The sequence below is a fragment of the Marmota marmota genome, unplaced genomic scaffold, assembly GCF_001458135.2.
Source record: "Marmota marmota marmota unplaced genomic scaffold, marMar, whole genome shotgun sequence".
NCBI lineage: Eukaryota > Metazoa > Chordata > Mammalia > Rodentia > Sciuridae > Marmota > Marmota marmota.
In genome coordinates, this window is record NW_026000224.1 from 2,607,539 (window position 1) to 2,628,510 (window position 20,972).

General features: G+C 45.3%; 1 protein-coding gene across 2 annotated transcripts in view; it reads left to right on the forward strand.

The window, feature by feature from the left end:
* Csmd1 (CUB and Sushi multiple domains 1) overlaps window positions 1-20,972 on the forward strand; it is a 1,636,907-nt gene that overhangs the window by 807,072 nt on the left and 808,863 nt on the right. For both annotated transcript variants that reach the window (XM_048792812.1, XM_048792813.1), the window contains exon 4: window positions 11,921-12,115. In XM_048792812.1, the coding sequence (XP_048648769.1) occupies window positions 11,921-12,115 (195 nt within the window). The remainder of the gene's footprint in view (window positions 1-11,920; window positions 12,116-20,972) is intronic.

Below are 20,972 nucleotides of genomic sequence, written 5' to 3' on the forward strand. Positions count from 1 at the left end.
TGCAAAAACGTGCAACCTATACCTTCAAGGGATGAAATTGGGCCCATATAGGTCTTTAAAACAGCAAGGGATGGTTTTTCCTCCAATAAAATATAGGCTCAGCATCCTTGATCAGCAGAAAGCAGTTACAGAAGATTGAGACTTGGCCAATGACCACTCATATTAAAGAGGGTCAACTCTCTGAGGAGTGAGGCAGGATAAGAAAAGCCTGATTTCCCAGCCATGTTTCCATTGGTTAGCAGGAAGCTAGCTTAGATGTATTTCTACAACAGGACTCCTTTAAGTCATGCAAAAGGTCTTTCCTTGGGCATTTCCAGACACAGAATACTGGGCTCTGACCACCTGGGCTGACAGTTCCGAGCACCAGCATACCTGTGCGGGCCACCTGTGGGACGGGTGCACACTTGCTCCTGCCTTCCCCCAGAGCCGACCGGAGCTCATGTGCATTGTCCACACTGTTCGAAAGCATAAGCTTCCTGAAAGCCACCTTCAGATGGAATGACCTAGCTCTTTGCGACTTCTCTCAAACTGAGCAAAGGACCCAAGTCCAGGCTGTTCACACTGAGAACGGGGCTGACTGGCCACACTAGTTGAAGGTACTGATTATGTCCCTTCCCTAAAGAATGTGGGTAGTTCTCTAGCAGCAAACCGGTACCTTACGGGCTGACCCTGGCCATGCTGCTCTCAGCTCCTATTGGAGTGTATGTCACTGTGTGGTCATGAGCCTCCTGCATTGGAATCACAGGGTGATGTGGCCGGTCAAGTGGGACACACCCAGCCTCCCCAGATTGGCAGAATTTGAGATCTGGGTTTGGGCTCTGGAGCTCCTCAGATTTATTATTTATTTATTTATTTATCTTACTTCCCTGATGGGCAACATCCTTGTCATGTTGAGGGCATGACACTGATGAGGGGACAGGTGGCTTTTCTATGGAGACCTGCTCTGCATTTCTCACCAGTGGCAATACTTTATAATGTGGAGAGACTTCTAGAGTTTGGAGTTTGCCAGCCCACCTTCTTAATTTCAAGTGTTGGAGTCTAGCACAGTAGATCAGGAGACTGGCTGAGCGGCGGCTAGATCTTCACTGTGTCCCCATCCTGGAAAAATGTTGTCAGAGTCCTGGAGTGACAGAACCCCACCTGGGGACATTCGGGATCCTTGAAGTAGAGTTGGGGTGAATATATATTTGATAGTCTTATAAAAATAGCCTGCGTATGGCTATATGGAATTCTTCTGTGCATGTTTTAAGGGCTCAGAAAATCGTCCTCTGCTCTTTGCCAAGTGGTTGGCTGGCCCCACTTCTGCGGAATTCTCCCGGCTGATGGGTGCCCATTGCCAACAGCAGTTCTATTCCTCTGCCTGTCTTTGATCACCTCTTGCCTTTCTGCCAAATTTTTTAATAAATTGGCCTTTGCCACTAGATAAAAGATTATCCCATCACCCCTGTTAACAGACTTTCCTTTAGCACCTTTGATGCACCCCAGAGTCACTTTGACTTGGTTATTTGTGGGAAAAATTAGAGCCACTTGCTTGCAATAACCAATTGTTGTTTGAATCGCTTTTCTTTGCTCATTCAAAATTGCATTTTGTGCGAGGTCACGAAGAAACAGACTAACAATAAGAGTGCATCACTTTATATTTGTTGAGCGCTATGAATTCTGCCAAAGCCTTTTCAACCTTGTGGTCTCATTTAACTAAATTATGCTGTGGGATTGGATCTGCCTTCCAGGATCATGCCACATCGAAAGGAACAGCCTTGCTTGGTTTTACTAGGGCGTCTTTTGATTTTCGTTTTTTACTCTGCTCTTGGAAACTTCGATGCATTTCCTGCCGGCTTTGTAAGTTAAACCTGGAGAAGCCCAGACGCTGGGCTGCTCCCGCGGCTTTGTCTGCAGGAGCCTGCACTGGGCACAGACTGGCTGCAGGCATTCCCTGCCCTCCCTTCTTCTCCTTTCCCTGGTTCTGCCTTTCAGTAAAGCTGCCTAAACTCGGGGAAGGGCCCTTCAGAACAAAGCCAGGGCTCTTCCAACCCCTGCTGGCTGAGTGTCTCTGTTCTTACTCCCAGGCCCCAGAGACAGAAGAGCCCCCACCCTGAGCACTCACTGGTCGGAGTGCAGGTCCCCTGAGGCTCATGCAAAGGTGAGTTTATGTGCAGCGCTGCAGTACTTGAAGTCCCCTTGGAGGTCCAGGAAGTCCCCTAAAATGTTCAGAATTGGTACCCAGATAGATGGCAGGACCCCTTCTTGGGAACTGAGAATTTTACATCCGTGGCCAGTCCGTGCTTTTGTGCCTTGATGCTTGGTCTGAGGGCTGCCCTGTCCAGGCAGCAGCCCACATCCAATGACAGGGCACGTGGGGTGGAGGCTATGGCCTCTCCATTCCAGAGATGTCCCTCCCTCTGGGACGACTGAGGCCTCTGTGGGCTGCGCTGTGGCTCCCTTTGCTTCTCTGCTGACCCTGCTTGCTCCCTGCCCCTTGCTGCCCTCCGACCTGCACTCGGTCTCTGCGGCAGCCAGCTACCCAGGAAACTGCCATCTGGACTCACCTCCTAGGAGGAGAAATTGGCACCTGGATTAAACTATGCTTGATCAACTCAGTTGTTCAGTTTAGAACCCAGGCAAAGGCAGCCTCCTGATCTCCACGGCCCTCCCCCCTCCAGTGGGGATGCTGGTGCAAAGGTGGGACCAGTAGTTAGATCACATCCCGCCCCTTTTGTGGGCAAGAATCTTGGCGTTTGGAGTATTAAGAAAGTAGACTAAGATTGTCTTCAGCTTGTATTAAGAAAGTTCCATGTAAAGAAAACAGTAAGCAAACTGACAGATTCATTTTTAAATTTTGCATTGGTTGTCAAAGATATTTTATCCAATTTCCCTTTACGTTTTATACTTTTCATTCTGGAAGGTTTGAGAAAGAGGCCAGAAGTTACATGCATTCTTAACAGCAGCTGAAGCCCAGCATTGCAGACAGGATCAGGTAATGGGCAGGCAGGACAGAAACACAGGGGTCCCAACTGCTTGGCTGGTTGGGTTTTCCCCTGTTAAACTATTACCAAGAGTATTCTCTTCTAATATTGCATTCACTTTTATAAGCGTTTCACTTTCCGTTACATCAGTATAAACTGAGGATGTGTATGGTGGAAGCAGCGTGGTCCCCAGAGACGTGGGCTCACCCCTGCTGCCCTACCCAGCATCCTCCCCAGTGTCCTCAGGCTTTCTGGGATCCATCTTCAGTGTGATATTAAACATTCATTGATAGCCTCGTGGGGATTGGAGAGCACAAACTCGGCAAGTGATAGATACTATTTTTAAGATAATTAAGTCTGTACTTTGGAACCCTGAAATACATGTGTGCCTTTTGTGTGGTTAAATCTATGAGGGTCTTCGCAGTGCCAGGTTGGGCTTCGGACTCCCACTGTCCCTTCAGGACAGCTGGCCAGCAGCACTCTGCAGAGTCCTCAGGGCCCTGTGCTTACACCAGAGCTGCTGCTTCCAAAGTACCTGGGTCTCCATGGTGGGTTGGAGCTGTTGAGCCTGAGTGCATGCAGGTCCCTGCCTGCTGCCTGCCAGGGTGTTGAGAACCTGTGCGTAAGGTTTGTTCACAGGCTCTTCCTACTGATGCAGCTCCTTCTGAAGCTGCTGCTGGACTCCCTGACCTGGCTGCTGACACCCAGGCTGCAGGGCATCCGTGGCAGCCCGAGCCCAGCTAAAGATGTGGAATGTAAAGAGGAGGGCACATGGAAAATACTGGACATTGCTGAACAGCTTTAGGAGGAATTCTGTCTGCTCCTGGCTTAGTTATTACTTTGTAATAGGTATTTTTTTTTCCTGGTGCTGTTTCCTACCTTCTCATGGCAGAAGCATAGGTAATTTGAGAACTTTTACAATATAAACATCACATGCTCCGTTTTCAGCTAAGCATGGCTTTTGACACCTCCCACAAACTTGACATGTTTTCTTGTCATTTCCCTCTCATTCGACTAGCCTCTAACATCCCTTGAGTTCTGTCGCAGCCATTAGTTCTGTGTGCCATCATGGCTGAGAACAGTGTGGAGCCTGGTCTCCCTGTTCCTCCTCGTGGGTCAGTGGGCGTTTGCTGGGTGTGCTCTGTGGCTTCTCACCTCCTTCTGGCCAGGCACCCTTCTATGACTAGATTGTCAGCCCTGACCGTTTCTTTGCATTGAACGGCTGTGCAGGACATTGACCTGGCCACGGAGTGCTCTGTCCTTCTGTGAGTGGGGCCGTCTCCTTCCACTGTCTCTTTCTGTCCGACGTGTTTTCCTTGCAGCCTAGGGCTGGACTTTCTCCCCATCGGATCATCTTTGCATTTTAACCTGGATAGTTCCCATTTACACTTCCTGGGACCATTGACACTGTTGGATTTAGTCATCGACCTGTTTGTGTTCTTTCTCTGTTTTCCTTTCAGTTAATTGAGGTTTTTTAAATTCCACTTTGTCCTTCTTGCTAGTTTGACTTTGTTGTCTCAGTGGTTACTCCAGGACCTATGGGGCACATCTTCACCTTATCAATGCCTGATGCTTTATTTTATTCTCATTTTTGATTGACTGCTTTCTCACTGCGGGTTGACTTTATTTCCAGTCTTGGTAATTATTGTTTGATGTTGGGGAGTAGAGACTTATTTCGGAGGATGCTGAATATTTTTGTTTCCCCAAAGCTACTCTTGAGCATTTTTTAGTTGTGAATCTTTTTTTTGGAGGAGAGTGATTCTTACAGATACTGCTTGTTAAGACTGGGTGAGGCATTGAGGGTGCTGCTTCCTCACTGATCTGCCATCTGACTCTTGTGTCATGGTGAATGACAGCTAGATGAGCCCCTGTGGTGTTTGGGGTGGGAAAGGCAAGGTGCTGCAGCTCCATTGGTGAAACGAGGACAAAGTGTTCCTTTAATGTGAAGACACAGGCTGCGAGAATCGGCTGAGTGAAGTCAAAGTCTAGGACGGTGAGATCATCTCAGGACTTCAGCTAGGGAACACTTCACAGCTGCGCTAGTGGCCTTTGCTTCACTACAACAAAACACCCGAGATAAGCAACTTACAAGGAGGAGAGGTCTGTTCGGGCTCATGATTCAGGGGTTGCAGTTCAGGGTCGCTTGACCCAGCAGCTTTGGGTGTGTGGAGGCACAGGACTGCTGGGCTGAGTGCGTGGCATGGGAAACCTCACCTGCAGAGGCTGGGAAGTGGGGAGAGACAGGCCAGCAGGGCCCCAGTGGCCTCACTTCCTTGCACTAGGCCACCCTCCTGAGCCTCCCGCCTCCTTCCCACGCTACAGGCTGCAATCAAGCTTCAGCACACGGCCTCGGGGACAGCCCGGGTCCCAGAGCAGCCCTCCCTGAAGTCATTTTTCATGGTCTAAATGACATTGCAATGGGCGTGTTTGTGTTCTCGCTTGTCAAGACCCTGTGTCCTCCAATCACTGTTTAGACCTGTAGAAATCCTTTCTGTGGGCTTCAGACCCCTTTGCCAATGGGACTTCTGCGTGTGTTCCCCTGGGCACTGTCTGTCCCGTAATGTCTTCCCTGTTATCCAAGTTTGAGGGTAAAGCTGGAAACACGTTTAGAGAAGCCGCAGAAGAATTCTGACCTTACCTCAACCTCAGAGACATCCCAAGTCTGGGTGTACCTGTTACTGGACCAAAGGCAGCTCTTCCAGAGCTGCAGATTGGATGGCTTTATTTTATTTTCACTCTTCTCTTTTGGTGCTGCCAACAATTTCATAAGAATGATATCTTAGCTGGGCATGGTAGGGCACACCTGTAATCCCAGCAGCTCAGGAGGCTGAGGCAGGAGGCTCACGAGTTCAAAGCCAGCCTCAGCAAAATCCAGGAACTAAGCAACTCGGCAAGACCCTTCTCTAAATAAAATACAAATAGGGCTGGGGATGTGGCTCCGTGGTTGAGTTCCCCTGAGTGCAACCCCCAATACCAAAAAACACAAATGTTTTATTGCCGTGCTCACAGACTCTAAATCTACCTATGCAAATCCTGACACCAATACACAAATCTGCGTGTCCTTGAAACTGTGCTGCAGTCCTCCCAATAAAATTGAGATAATAGCATTGTTATACCACTTAGTGTAGAACCTAGCACATAGTGTCTTGTGTAAGTTTACCAAGTATCATTATAATTAAATAGAATTAATGGGCTAAATAAAAAACTCGGCTGCCTTTCTCCTCTACATCCCCTGTTAATGACTATGCTGCAAACTAAGGACCATCTTGATTTTGATATACTTTTCTTTTCCTGGTTGTTTTTTCTTTTGGGGATTTGGGTATGTGATCAGCTTGCATATTTTAAAGTGCACTCTTTTCTTCACATTTGCAGGTACTTTAGAATGAAAGAAACACATTAGTGGTTGTGGACGGAGTGCACACCTTTCCACCCATATGTTCCGCCACCTGTTTTACTCACATTATCTGATTCCATTTCAAAAGAACCTTACAAATAGCTTTTATTCTTCTTTCCCCTTTTCCAGCCCTGGTACCTGAGGCTGAGGTAATTCGCCCAATGTCCCGCAGTCACGAGCCTGTCTGGGCTGGCCTCTGGTGCCCGTGACTCCCTGTGCTCTGTGATGGCTATAAACACCTGCACAGCTGCCTCCACCATACAAAATCTCTCTCTTCTGCTTTGGCCCCACCTTGGCTGTCCGCCCGCGATGCAGCTGGCACACTTCCTCCTGGTGCCCGGCTCCTCGCATTGTTCATGGCCTGGTGTGTGCAGGCCACCTCTGCTCTGTCCCTCCTGGCTGCAGAGGGGACTTGAACGCGGACGGCTCCGCGCGACTGCCCCTCTGCTCTTGTCCCCCCTGCTCCCACAGGCTGCTTATTTTACTGATTGGCCATGATCCAGTGACTAAGAGAAGAGGTCAGGTTTCCAGATTTGAAACCCTGATTTTTAAACCTTGAAAACGATCTAACAAGATTTTTCTAATCTTCCCAAGGCAGCAGGAGGAGGAGGGGTGAAGAACTTTCCCAGGGTAGCCGTCTATAGGCAAGCACATCTGAGATGGTCGGTTGACTTTGGCAGTGACTTAGGCCATGTGGGTGTTTGAGGTTTATTTCCTTAGCCAAGAGAGACGGGCACTGTGTAAACAAGCCTTCCCCAGGAGCCCTGGGGACCGTTTCCATGTGAGTGTACCTAATGAAATTTCATTGATTGTACACATGCTGCTAAAAATGCCACTGCTCCTTTGGTGGATTTCAGACTTCTTTCTGCTAGCCTTCTGTCCCATTTAGTAATGAATATTAATGCTGTATTTTATTGTACTATCGTGTTTTCAATTTTCTTTTGGAAAGGGATTTAATGTGACATCCATTTAATCATTTAAACAGTTGGGTTAAAGGTTTGATGTGATAGCCCAATTAAGTCACTGAATTGTGACCATATGTACTTGCCAAATCAAAATCGCTGTGGAGGGAGTTTTCATGCGCATAATTAGGATGACAGTCCCCCGTGATGCGGCCCTGGTGTAAACTTGGCTCCGCGGGGTCTGGTGGAAACCTGCCACGGGAGGTAGAGCCTTTCCCAGGCTCCTCACAAGAAAACCCTTCACATTACCAAACGGGAGCTCAGAGCACGGAACTCCCATCACCTAAAGAAGCATCCCTTTCTTGAAGCTTCCATGGGAAAGCGCTCACAGTGCTCAAGGAAGGGTGAGGGGGAATTAAGGTAGGGTCAAGACGATTTGACACACTTACCAGATACTCTGTGTGCCCCTGGAAGCACAAGGGACATTCATTGTCTTCAGAGGAATGGGCTAAAAAAAAAAAAAAGTTAACATGAAATTGGCAGAAACAAAAATTGGGATGAATTTCCTAGATTTTAAATAAGTTTCTCTGATCCACCAAATTTCTGTTTTAGTAATTTTTATGTATCTGAGTCTTAAGTATTTGAATAGAATTATCATACCATCTAGTTTTTAGTTTCATAAACCTGTGATTTTTTTGCGAAATTGATTGTTCTAGAATCTGAGCATTTTTGCTTTTCTTATTTTGTAACTCCAGCTATGCCTGTTTGCTTATTGACATTATGCTAAAACGTAAATGAAAAAATTTTCAAGATGTAATTTTTTAAAAATAAAGATCCTCAGTCCCTAAATCATAAACGTATAACTTTGTGCTACCAACCAATGACTTTAAATATTAAAAGGTAGTTTTTAATTACTCTTAGCTATTTTTCTTTAAATAATCTGCATTCAGCTGCCAGGATTGGCACACACCTGTATATAGGGAGACTGAAGCCATGGATTGCTAAGTAGAGGCCAGAATGGGCAGCTTAGAGTGACCCTGTCTCAAAATAGAAATTAAAAGGGCTGTGGGTATAATTCGGTGGTAGATTGCCATTGGGTTCAATCTCTAGTACTGAAAAATAAAATTAAATTTTATTTAAATTCGGTTTAAGGCTCTGATATCTGTATACATTTTTTTTTTTTTTGTCAAATGTGGGAACAGAATGATTTAAAGTTACAAATTATTAACTGATTCTGTTTTCCAACATGATATTTTGGCCACCTGCTTTGGGAAAATTTGATTTTTTTTTCCAGCTTCCATCAGGATTATGAGCTATGCACACAACTAAGGTTTAGATCTATGAAAACACATGCTCTATATGTCATTAAAGATAGTTATTATTTAGTTGAACCAACACACATCTAGCCAGGGCCTGCTGAGGGTGGGCCACCATTCTTGACCCTGTCAGAGATGAAAAGGGAGCGCCCCAGGCTGGAGCCAGGCGGGACCTGCAGGAGGCGCTCAGCCAGGCGCAGCTCCATCCCATAAGAGGGTCAGAGCAGGGGTGTGGAGACCCAGGAGGTCTCCTTGGCCTTTGCATCTCTCCCTGACTATGGCTGGCTAGGAAGCACTAGCCAGGAAGCACTAGGGAGCAGAGAGCAGATGAGAAGGAGACCTAGACGCCATTCCACTTTCCTGCAGTCTTGCCCATTGAGAACGGGTCCCGCCGTGCACGGGCCGGGAGTTGATGCGTGTTGTCCGCATGCTACTATGACCAAGTGTCAGGATGTTAAGGCCAACACATCTCAGGACAAGGACAAAAATGGAAGCCATCAAAGTGGTCTAAACGCCCAAGAAATGGCCACCCTGGCTGCCCTCCTGAGTAGGCTGCACCCTTGGAAGGGAAGTCGACAGTTGGGTCGGGGTCAGCTACAGCTATTGGGCCATTGGAAATAGGATGTTAATCGTGAGAACAGCACATGCTCCAGGGTTTTTTGTTGTTGTTTCTGACAGTTCCTACGTTCAGCATTCGCACTAATTTCCCCTACTAAAATCATCTTTCCTAGATTGACATTGAGCGGAAGAGCTTGTTCTTCCCAGGTGTAGGGTGAGCTCTGTTGACATTTCAGGACACTGGTGTTCAGAAGCCCCTTCAGAGCCGTGACAGGAGGCTCCCTTTGTCGGCTGATGTTTCCCCCAGTGATGCATTTCTGTGCGTTTCCGCCCTCCTGGGAACACTACTGACAGTCCAGGATTGGCACCATGCTGTCCCATATGCAAGTCCAAGGGCCACCCACGTGGCCCTGCCCGCCCCCAGGTGCCCACTGTCTGTTGCTGTGGTATCGTGTAACGTGGGGCTTCCCGTACAGCAGACAATCATAGAATCCATGACAGAGTTCACTTAGAAGCGTTTTCTTGCTGTTCTCCACAGTAAAACAGGAGAAAATGCTGTGCAGGTGGCTTTGTTTTCGAGTGGGTGGTTCTTACTTTCCATTACTTTGCATTTGTGCGACTGGCAGTTGTGTTAGCAGGTGTGAAGCACTGGGTAGATTTTTTCCTTGGAGGCAGTTTACCTGGACACAGCTGATGGAAGCCTCCTCCTGGGATGAGAATAGGTGGCTTGTCTTCTGAGCCTGGCGTGATGTCTTGGCATGTGACCTCAGGTCCCTGGGAGCTGCACATGGCAGGACGACTCACCTTACTTCCCAACTGAGTGGTGCTCCCTTGTGTGGCCAGAACAGGTGCTTCCCCCTCCCCCCCACCCCCCCGCAGTGGACACTCTGGTGCATTTGTACCTGGCTGCTGTGAGAGGCCCATAGTGCACGTGCAGGGGCAGGTCTCCTCCCAACACAGCGATGTCTTCTGCTTTGGACAGGGGCCAGCAGTGGGGTGGTTGGATCCTATGGAAGTTCAGTTTTTAGGTCTTGTGGAGCCTGCCTGCTGCTCTCATAATGGCCCCACTAACTGATATTCCCACCACATGTCCAAGGGCTCCCTGCCACCTGCAAACTCGCCAGCACTGTCTTCTCCATGAGCTTCACTCCCAGAGTCTGAGGTGGCACCTCCGTGTGGTCTGATCTGTTTCCCTGATGATGGTGACGTGGAGCACGTTTTCAAGTATTTGTTTCCATTTTCGTATTTTCCTCAGATGTCTATTCAGATCATTTGCTCATTTTTAAATTGGGTATTCATTTGTTTTGATTTAAAATTGTTTGATTTTTTTTTAAGTGGATCTTACAGAATTGGAAGGGAGAACAGTCATTGCTGGAGCCTGTACAGAGGTGCAGTTGTAGTAGGGATGACTTCTAATGTCGTGTAGCGCTGCAGAGTCATATGGTTGACCACGGTGCTCCTGTATTTCAAAATGGCTAGCGGAGAAGTGGGTGTGGAATTAAACATAGAATATACTTATTATTATTTTTTTGATACTAGGAATTGAACCCTGGGGTGATTAACCATTGAGTCACATCTCCAGCCTCCCTTTTTTTACTTTAAGACGGAATCTTGCTAAGTTGCTTCAAGCCTTGCTACATTACTGAGGCTGGCCTTGAACTTGTGATCCTCTTGACTCGGCCAAGAGCACTGGGGTTTTAGGCACATGCCACTGAACCTGTCTAGAACATGCTTTTTTAAGTGGACAACACAGTTGATTGTAGGTTGTACTAAACTATTTTGTTTTCTGAATATATTTTGGTACATTGTTTTCAGAAAATTTTAAAAACTAGATATGAACACTACTTGATTATGTAAATAGAGATCCATAATCATGTCAATATTAAATACCAAACTACTAATTACTAATATTATTCTCTAAATTTTTATTTATAGCTGTTTGGACTTAAGTCATTTCAAAAGAAATAAAAAAAAAAAGACATAAGCACTTAGCTCATTTGAATACACTCATTACTGAGGACATGCTCAATGAAAACTAGCAGCAGGAGACAGTCCACAATCCCACATGTCATCCATTCTGCCTGCTGTTGCGTCAACTTTGTGCAAAAGCCTGTTCTTTGACCATGGAATAAAATCTTGTCTATTAAGTCTCAAAGCAGTTGATTGACTAGAACCTCAGCCAGAAGAAAAGTCAGGTCAGAAAAGAACAGAATCCAGACCCTGCTTTGGAATTGCAAGTGAATGTGGTCCTCATGTTGTCCCAGGGAGTAGTTAAAGCTCCCCCAGGTCAGATGCTGTAGTTGTGCAGAGCCCAGGCCTGAGTTCCAAGACAGTCAGGTGTTTAATCTGATGGAGGGGACCTTCAGTTTAGTCCTCATGCAGCTCTGTGTCCCTCAGACAGGACATTGGCTAGAGTGTGCATCTAGCCTGAGGTCGATGAGGCATGCGGGCGCTTCCTGATGTGCTTGTCATTTCCCCCAGACCTCAGTGTCCCCAGTGTTATCTGGTGGCTGGCTGCATGGACATGGAACCCCGACCTCATCTGGATCACCAGATCCCAGCACAACAGGGTTTCTTGTCTTTTAATGATATATATTTATCTATACTTTTTAAAATGGTTATAAAAATACTATTATGCAGATATTCTAAACACTGACATCATTAGATTTTTTTCCTGTGCTAAAGTTCTGATCATTTTAATAGTTCAAAGCGGTGCCTATACGGTGATATGAATGGATCTCAGAAGAATTGTTTTTCACTTTTGTTTTTTCTTTCTCCTTCCCATAGTTCTACCAAGCCACACATGTGGACATCCTGGGGAAATACTGAAAGGTGTTCTCCACGGGACGAGGTTCAACATAGGAGATAAGATCCGATACAGCTGCCTCTCTGGCTACATCTTGGAAGGTCACGCGATCCTGACCTGCATCGTCAGCCCCGGGAATGGTGCCTCCTGGGACTTCCCGGCTCCTTTCTGCAGAGGTACTGTGCAGCAAGCGCTTTTCTGTAAAGTGGCGTGGGCAGAGAGAGTGACTCTGGAGCTGACTCAATACATGCCCACTTAAGGTGGGGGTGGAAGTTAAGAGGCCAGCTCGTCTTTTCCACACGCAACATGACGTGTTCTGTAGGAATCCGTGGCTAGGACCTTATAAATCCACCAGCCAGTGTGTGCCATGTCATTATGTCTCCCAAGTTCTAAAGTTTCCTTCATTTATCTCCCAGACTTTATGCACTTCTTTGTGTGGCTCCCTCTGGTCAAGATGTTCTATTATCTTACATATGTTTATGTCCTTCTGGATCCGAGGATTCTGAGTTTACCTTTTTCTCATTAAAAATGAAAAACACCCTTTGATAATTAAATTGTACTTTGAGAACTCTTGCAGCACTCTTAAACTGTGAAATAAGGTAATCATAAATAACCGCACTATTTCAAATGTCCATTGCTGACTTAGGGTATAAAGCTAGTGACTTTTCCTGAGTCTCTGAAATTCTAACTTTTCTGATGAAATCATTTTACTTTTCTAGTCTTTATAAAACCATCTTCAAACTCTTGCATTTTGACTTTCCTAAGAAAATGCATCTTGAGAGTCAAAACTAAAATATAGCCCGTATTTGTTGAAGTTGTGTCTTTTTTCTTTTTCTTTTCTTTTTAAGCACCCTGGGTGGCTCAGTTCCTGAGCCACCTCCCCAGCACTTTTCATCATTTTGAGACAGGGTCTCCACTAATATGCTTAAGGCCTTGATAAGTTGCTGAAGCTGGCCTTGAACTTACAAACCTCCTGCCTCAGCCTCCCGAGTTGCTGGGATTACAGCTGTGTGTCACCATGCCTGGCTATTGAGGTTTTAATGAAATGCCAGAAAATGTGCTGAGTGCTTCTCTTGGATCATGTATAAGCCAAAATTAAAATCCAGACTTGGGAGTGAGCTTGGTATCTGTCCTAGTGGGAGTGCTCACCCGGGAAGCCCATGAGCCCACACAGCAGGTTTGATTTTCTTTGCAAGGCGTTGGCTAACCAGCACATCACTCACTCCGGGCCCCAGCCTGGGTCCTCTGTCCCACTTCATCCTTTCATCTCGTCACAGCTGTGCCTCCAGTGAATTTGTCGAAACGAAATCTAAGTCCAATTTGTCATTTATTTCCATTACCATCCCTTTAACTGCTTAAAGAAAAAAGAAATATTTTCGATGGCATTTATTTTGTTGCTAGGTTATATTTTAGGGTTGTAATTACAGTGTTTTGTCTACGGTTTAACCATCTGGACCAGGATAGCATCATCAAAACTGAGTCACCGTGTCCTCGGGTTCTTTCCACATGAAAACCCCTCGGAAGCCATAGGTGCTGCCCGGGTTGTGTATATCACCTTAGTTTGCTCGCATTTCCTTCCCCCACCCCCTTTTTACTAAAGGGTCTTTACTTATTCCAGTTACATACCTTATAAAGTCAGAGTTGAACTGATCTGTCAATCATCTTTCTATGCTTTCACCAGTTCTATCAAATCCCAACTTCATCAAGGTTCTTTTGTCATATAGATTTTCTTCTGATTAATGAATTTATACTAAAATACTCAAGTCTTGTCTTTTTCTATACTTGGCCTAGTAAGGATACCAAGGGAATTAAGTAATGTGAAAGACACAACAGTATCTTATTGATTTGAATAACTGGATCACAAAAATGTCAGGAATCTATTTCTTACAAAGGTGTAGATGTGGCATTAGCTGAGAGAGACATAAATGGAGTTCATCGGGGTCGGGTGAGATGATTCCAAAAAATGAAACGTGCGTATTTTTTGCTTCCCAAAAGTTCTAGTCCTTTAGTCCCAGGAATTGCTAGAGGATCCTTCTTGATGATGTTACTGACAGAGGCACCAGAGTGTCCCTTCACAGGGACTGTCCAGTGTTTCAGACATCGACTTTTCTTTCCAGGGGGTGTTGTTTAACCTGAAGGATGACACGGGGCAAGTGCCACACAGGGTCATGGGCAGCTCTTCAGAGAAGTAACCTGGCTGTCTACTCAACATAGCTAGTAGGCGCTGCAGTACGAGGTCACCCAGCTGCCTGAGACGCACCCTGAGAGGGAGACCAGTGTGGAACCGCTCCTGTTCCGAGCCAGATGGGTCCCTCTGGAGGAGCAGGCTTGCAGCCACTCCCACTGGTGCCAGACCTCTCACCTCAGCTGTCCTCTCTCCTCTCAGTGCTGCCCGCCATCCCCACCGTGGGCCGCAGTCCTTCAGAGGGTGCCCTGGGCACCTTGCGCAGGGGATGTTTGGAGGCCAAGCGCAGCGGGTGGGGTCTCACACAGTCAGCGGAGGCCATGCCCAGCCCTGAGCACTGTAGTGACTTTTGACTTGGTGGAACGCAAAGCCAGTTCAGGGGGTTTTAGGTCCCAAGCATTGTTCATGTCCTCCTTGGCCCTTGTCTTTTGAGAAATTCCCATTCACCTCCTCCGTCCATTCCCATCACTCCTGTTTGCTGTCAAGTTGTTGGAGCTCCCTGCATATTCCGGGTGTCAACCCTCGGGACATGCGTGCTTTGCAAATCCCCCTCTGCCGCCTGTCTCCTCCCTTGGACTGTCTGCTCTGCTGTGCAGAAGCTTCTTAGCTTGATGGCATCCCGGGTTTCTCTTTCGTCTCCCATGGCATGATGTTGTGGTCTCTTCTGGATCTTGGCCTACAGAGGTGTCTCCCCTCGTTCCTCAGAAATTTGGGTGTCTCACAGCGTCAGGTCTTAGATTTCTGCCTTCAGTCCATCCTACTAGTATTTTTAAAGCATCAGTTCAATTTTTGAAACATTCTTGGCTGCTGCTGAATTGGGGGGTTCAGTCAAGTCATTCACCTGAGGTTACTTGTCACCAGTGCTCCTTGTCTGAGACTCGAAACAGACAGAAGTAAGTGAAAGGCAAACCAAAACAGTGACTTCATAACCAGTGACACAGGCACGAGGTATGCATTTGCCATAGATACCCACAAACTACCCCACATACAGGCAAATATGCACCCCTAATGAAGAACAGACAGGGGAGTGGGTGACGTGGGTCTCTACCAATAGACCTGCCTGCCAGTCCCAGGTAGTACTGACCACTGTGACTGACTGCTTTGAGGGGCTGTGATAGGTGTCAACCAGCATGGAAGAAGCGGGGTTAAGAGTGACCAGCTTCATCTGTCCAATAGGCAGCCGGGTCACCCTTCCCACTCAGAGGTTGGGAGATGAGTAATCTGTCTCTGGGAGCAAGGCACAGGCCCTGGATGGGAAGATCTGCAGGGATGAAGCGCTCTGACCTCCTGCTCCCACTGCCAGCTGTCTGGGGCTGGAAGGAGGAGGCCTTGTAGCTGCTTTTGTTTGTTTTGTTTGGGAGCATGATATATAGACCACAGAATAACGAAAGCATAAGGATCATTATTGAAAACTAAGGCTGCTCACACTATGAAGTCCTACCCTGGTTTCCATCTGTCTAAACACACATGCGTAAGATAAATATTCACCTCAATGTGTCAAAACACATTGTCACCATTTTGTGACAATTTTAGTGAATATAGGACATGGCAGCTGTTTTGATTTTTTTTTTTTAAGAGAAGACTAATTTTATCCATCTCAGGACAGTTGTGTTTTCTTGGAGGAGTGAAGAGTAATCAACAGGCCAACTGCTGCTAAACGAGGACCTGGAAGCAGTATCAGGGATGCCTTAATAAACCTGCTAAATAATGCATTCCCAGGCTGTATTTAGACTTGTCCAAAGCTGCGAATCCTTTAATTGATAAACCTCACATAATGTGATTGCAAATGACAATGTCACTTGCTAATGTTTTAGGATATGTCAGTCAAAGCTTTCCATTTGCAGATGTTCTGCTGGTGTTAAAGGGGAGGGAAGACTGGGGTGATGAGATGGAGGGAGGAACAGGGAGCAGCCATGTCTTTATGGGTGCCTATAAATTCTGTGACACTTGAAATACAGCTGTGTTTTACCAGCTACGTTCCAGAAGTCTGTGTCAGATGGATCTGCAGTGATCTGTCAGGCAGGGGCCAAGCAACACAAAGGGTGTTTCAGTCATCTTTTTGCTTCTGAAACCAAAAGACCTGACAAGAACACTTAGAAGAGGAAGAATTTATTTGGGGCTCAGTTTCAGAGCTCTCAGTCCATAGATAGTCTCCTCCGTACCTCTGGACCTGACATAAGGCAGAAGTGTGTGGTGGAGGGAAATGTCTGGGGACCTGGTACCAGGAGGCAGAGAGAGCTCTGCTCAACAAGGACAAAATATATACCCCAAAGGCATTCCCCCAGGGACCCATCCCCTCCAGCCACACCCCACCTGCCTACAGTTAGTTGCCTCCCAGTTAATCCCCATCAGTAGATTAATGTGATGATTACTTTACAGCTCTCATATCCTAATCATTTCACCTCTGAACTTTCTTGCATTGTCTCACACATGAGATTTGGGGGCCACCTCACATCTAAACCATAATCCATTTCTGGTTGGAAGCAAGCAATGCAAAGGATTAGTGAATGGGGCAGTGTTCTTATAGGAAACCTCGCTTTAAATGAAGTCTGAGTGGTTTTAGACAATTTAATATAAATGGCTTTCTTTCATACTGTGCAAAAAGCAACTCAACGTAAAGCTTACCAAAACTGGATAGAAGAGCCCTAGAGAGTGCGCCTGTACTAGGCGATAGTCAATCTTGTCTTCAGTTTTGCATCTTCACTACACTGTGGCTTTATGCCTGGTACAAAGTTTATGTGACTTCATTAAACAGAATCTCATCTCGTAGCAAGTTTAGAAAGTACATATTGGTGCCTCTGCCAATTATTTTCAATTTTGTGGGTTACTTTATAGTATTTTTTCATTCTTTCTTCTGGCAGATACCAAGTTAGGCTGACAGCTTTGAAGAAAAATGTTTGCATGCCCAGGAAACTGCGTGAATTGTGACAGGCCGGGCAGACATGGCCTAGCAGTGGGAGCTGCCACTCCTGCTCCAGCTTCAACACCTGCTAGCCGGCATGTCATGGGCAGGCTCTGTGCTGGCCAGGCTTCGGGTTCCCCATCCCTTAAACTGAACTTTAAGTTTAAAGTTTAAGTTTACTTTCAGTCTCAGAATTGGTAAAGATTGACACCAGTGCTCATTGGTGGCTCTTAGTCCTCTAGCCCCACCATCTTGGAGCTGGAGTGGAGAGTGGGCAAGCAGGACAACTCAGACTGTATTTCACTCACGTCCTCCTTCGTGAGATTAGAGTTACATCATAAACATTCCAATTTCAATTGACAAAGTTTTATTCTCAGTCTTAATAGTAATTATTTGTTATCTCTCCCGTAATTAAACATAATGAGTGCTTCCAATGTTTACTTCTACACATAATGCTATCAGTGTCTCTGTACAGATAGCGTTGCTTTGTTTCTTCTGTTTAATTATTTCCTAAGGATAGAATTCTAGGAATGTTATTTATGTTTTGCATATTTACAAAGCAAATTTCAAATTCTATAATAGTTTTCATGACAATTATAAGTTTTGATATTAGCATCTCTTTTTGGTTTGCTCAGAGTTTGGTGACACTAAATTATTTCAAAAGTTTAATTGCTTATTAATTTCTACTAAGGCTGTAAAAATTGGTACCAGTGAAAACTGTGAGGTCAGATTGCCCGAGGAAATTGAAGTAGCCTCTCTAGATGTGATTAAGAGCCAATACGGGATCATGAGCATAAATGAGAGGTAGACCCATCCACGTGTGCGTTTTGGTTCCTAGCCCAATGTGTTTACTGCATGGGAGAAAGAGGGGCCCTGATTCAGATTTGAACCTGAAGCATCTTCCTGTGTCCTCCTGATAGTCAAGTGATGCAAAATGCAGTAGAGGGATTTAAATGATGGCGTGAAGCTCAGGATGCAAGGTGAGAAAGGAGGACCCTGCGTCCATGTTCTGGAAGTGCACCGGCTGGGGCCTGGGAAGGGGACCTGCTAGATTGTGGCTGTGGGGGATTCTCATGGACCAGCTGAAGGACATTAGGGTGATGCTGCAATGGGTGGGCAAGTTGGGCTCTTGGAAGAGTGGACAAGTGAGCTGAGAGGCCTAATCTTCAAAGGCTCACCTGTGTTGACATTGAAATCAGCCAGAATTAAGATAAAGTTTGGGGAAAAAAATGTTGGAAAATATGGTGGTGAGCCAGGTGCTCCAATGCTCCAGGATTAAAGGGGATTCATGTAGAAATTTACAGACAAGGATGAGAGTGTCAGTGTTTGACTCAAGACTGGGGGACTTCAGGGAGGAAAGAACAGAAGTCATGTGGACGTGGCAATGTCAGACTTGGTGGTGGACACGGGTCTGCCTGTGGACCTGCTGTGGGTGGGCTGTGCAGTAAACCTCCAGCCCTTTGAGAGGACTTGGAGGACCTGGCTTCCTCATCGAGATGGCCAGGTTGCTGCTAAAGGAAGAAAAAACATCTTACAAGTAGTCGAGATGGGGGTTCACTTGTAACTTGTGTAGAGTTTCAGAGGACCTAGTTGAAGGGTTTCAAGAGTCTGGGAGGGTTGGTATTAGGACATTAGAAAAATGAGATGTGCAGGTGTATGAGGCTGGAGGTAATGGGTCCCAGGAGACCAGGGCTTCTTGTAGTGACTACAATAAACAAGGACGAGGATAGGCAAGGATAATTTCCAATGATCTCCGGAGTAAACAAGGTGATGGATTTATAAGGCAGGACCAAAGGGGATGGGGTGAGGTGAGGTGTCCCTGTCTTGAACCCCTTTCATCCCAGCCCCTATAGGAGGGGAGTCCTGGGGAAGATGGCTGCATTCTGGTCACCAGCTTCCTGTGGAGTAGTCTTACCCAAAGATGGAAATGTTCAAATATCTGCTCAAAACATATTTTAATCAGTCATTATAAAATGACCACCATGTGCCAAACTGAAGTAAGTAACAATGGCTACTTTTATTGAGTAGTTCATATTTTCAATGCTATAAACTTTTTACAGTTGTTAACTTTACTGTCACAACAAGCCATGGATACATGCCATTACATTTCACTTTCTCTAGAAAATCAAACTGAGGCACAAAGAAAGTAATCACTTTCCAAGAGACACCAAAGTAAGTGTCAAAATGTGATTGAAACCCAGACAGTCTGATTTTAGAGGTTTTGCTGGTACCGATGTTCTACTCTCCCTTTAGGGGAAGAATGTTAAGTAACGTCTCCCATTATTACAAATTGAACATCATATTGAATTTATGTATTTCTGACTTCTTTCACAGATATTTTCCCTACAGTTTCTAAAATAGACTGGAGACAGTGCATCTAATTACATACCCTGAATTTTATATATTTAGTGATACAACTAAGAAATTCACTGAAGCAGTACTATGGGTGCTTAGTAACACACTGGATGTTCATACATATGGACGCATAGTACCTTATTTAAAGATTTATCAGTCATTGCATATGTGGGTGGTTTCAATTTTTCATGACAGATATGGAAAAGTTATGTTTCTAAATAATGTTTTATTCTGTATTTTGAATTATGTCTGTTAGATGGATTCCTAGCGAAACTCATACTCGGGCAAGGAATATATTTTAAAGTTGAAAATAAAACTTTTAAAAAGTTTGAAATTCCTTGGGGGGAAGTACAAATCAGTGCACTTTGATTTCTGCTTATGTTTAGAATTATGTTCCCCACTTACAGAACTCGGCAGCTTCAAATACATCTTTTATTAAAAATCTTATCATCTTCTTGGATTAACTCAAAGGCATCCAGACTTCTTTTAGCTGTTACAACCTTTTCTTCAAATGCAAGGTTTTATAAAAATTCAATGTGGAAAATGCATTTAGAAATAGCACTGTGCTGGCAGTCTGGTGTGGGAGCCCAGCCACACCCCAGATAGTCTGCTCCCTGCCGCTGCCAACTCCTCCATGTGGAAATCGTGGAGCAGTGAACAAAGTGACTTGATATTGAAGTCCATCATTCATTTAGAAATATCTGCCAATATCACTGCCACCTTCCCAAGAACATGGGAGGTCTTTCCGTCTTTCAGTGTCTTTAATGCTGTTGTACCAGTGTTAGGCAGTTTTCATTGCAGAGGTCTTTGACCTCCTTAAGCAGATTTATTCTCAAGTTTTGTTTTTTTTAAGATTATTATGAATGGGAAAGATTTCTTGATTTCCTCATCAGCAGACTCATTATTAGAGTACAGGAAAGCTACTGGTTTATGAATATTGATCATGTATCCTGCTAAATTGCTGAATCCATTCATCTGCTCTAAAGTCTTCTGATAGTTTTTTGGGTTTTCTAGAAATAGGATCATGTTGTCAGCTAACAGATAACCTGACTACTTTTCCTATTTGTATCCCTATAATGTCCTTCTCTTTCTTGATTGCTCTGGATAGTGTTGAGGACTAGGTTGAATAGGAGTGTCGACAGAGAACATTCTTGTTCCTGATTTTACAGGAAATGTTTTCAGTTTTTCTCCCTGAACTGTGATGTTGACTTTGGGGTTGTCACTTCTAGCCTTTACAGTCTTGAGGTAAGTTCCTCCTATCCTTAGCTTCTCCAGTGTTTTAACATGAGTGGGTGCTGGGTTTTCACATCTATTGAGGTGATCATAGGATTCTTATCCTTAACTTTATTTAAGTGGTGAGTTACGTGTATTGATTTGCATATGTTGAACTGGTATCCCTGGGATGAAACCTTCCTTATCATCTTCTTGATATGCTTTTGGATGAGGTTTTCTAATATTTTATTAAGAATGTTTACATCTGTGTGCATCAAGGATATTGGTCTGTAATATTCTTTCCAATATGTGTTTGTATGGTTTTCGTATCAGGGTGATACTGGCTTCATTGAATGTATTGGGAGTGTTCATTCCCTTT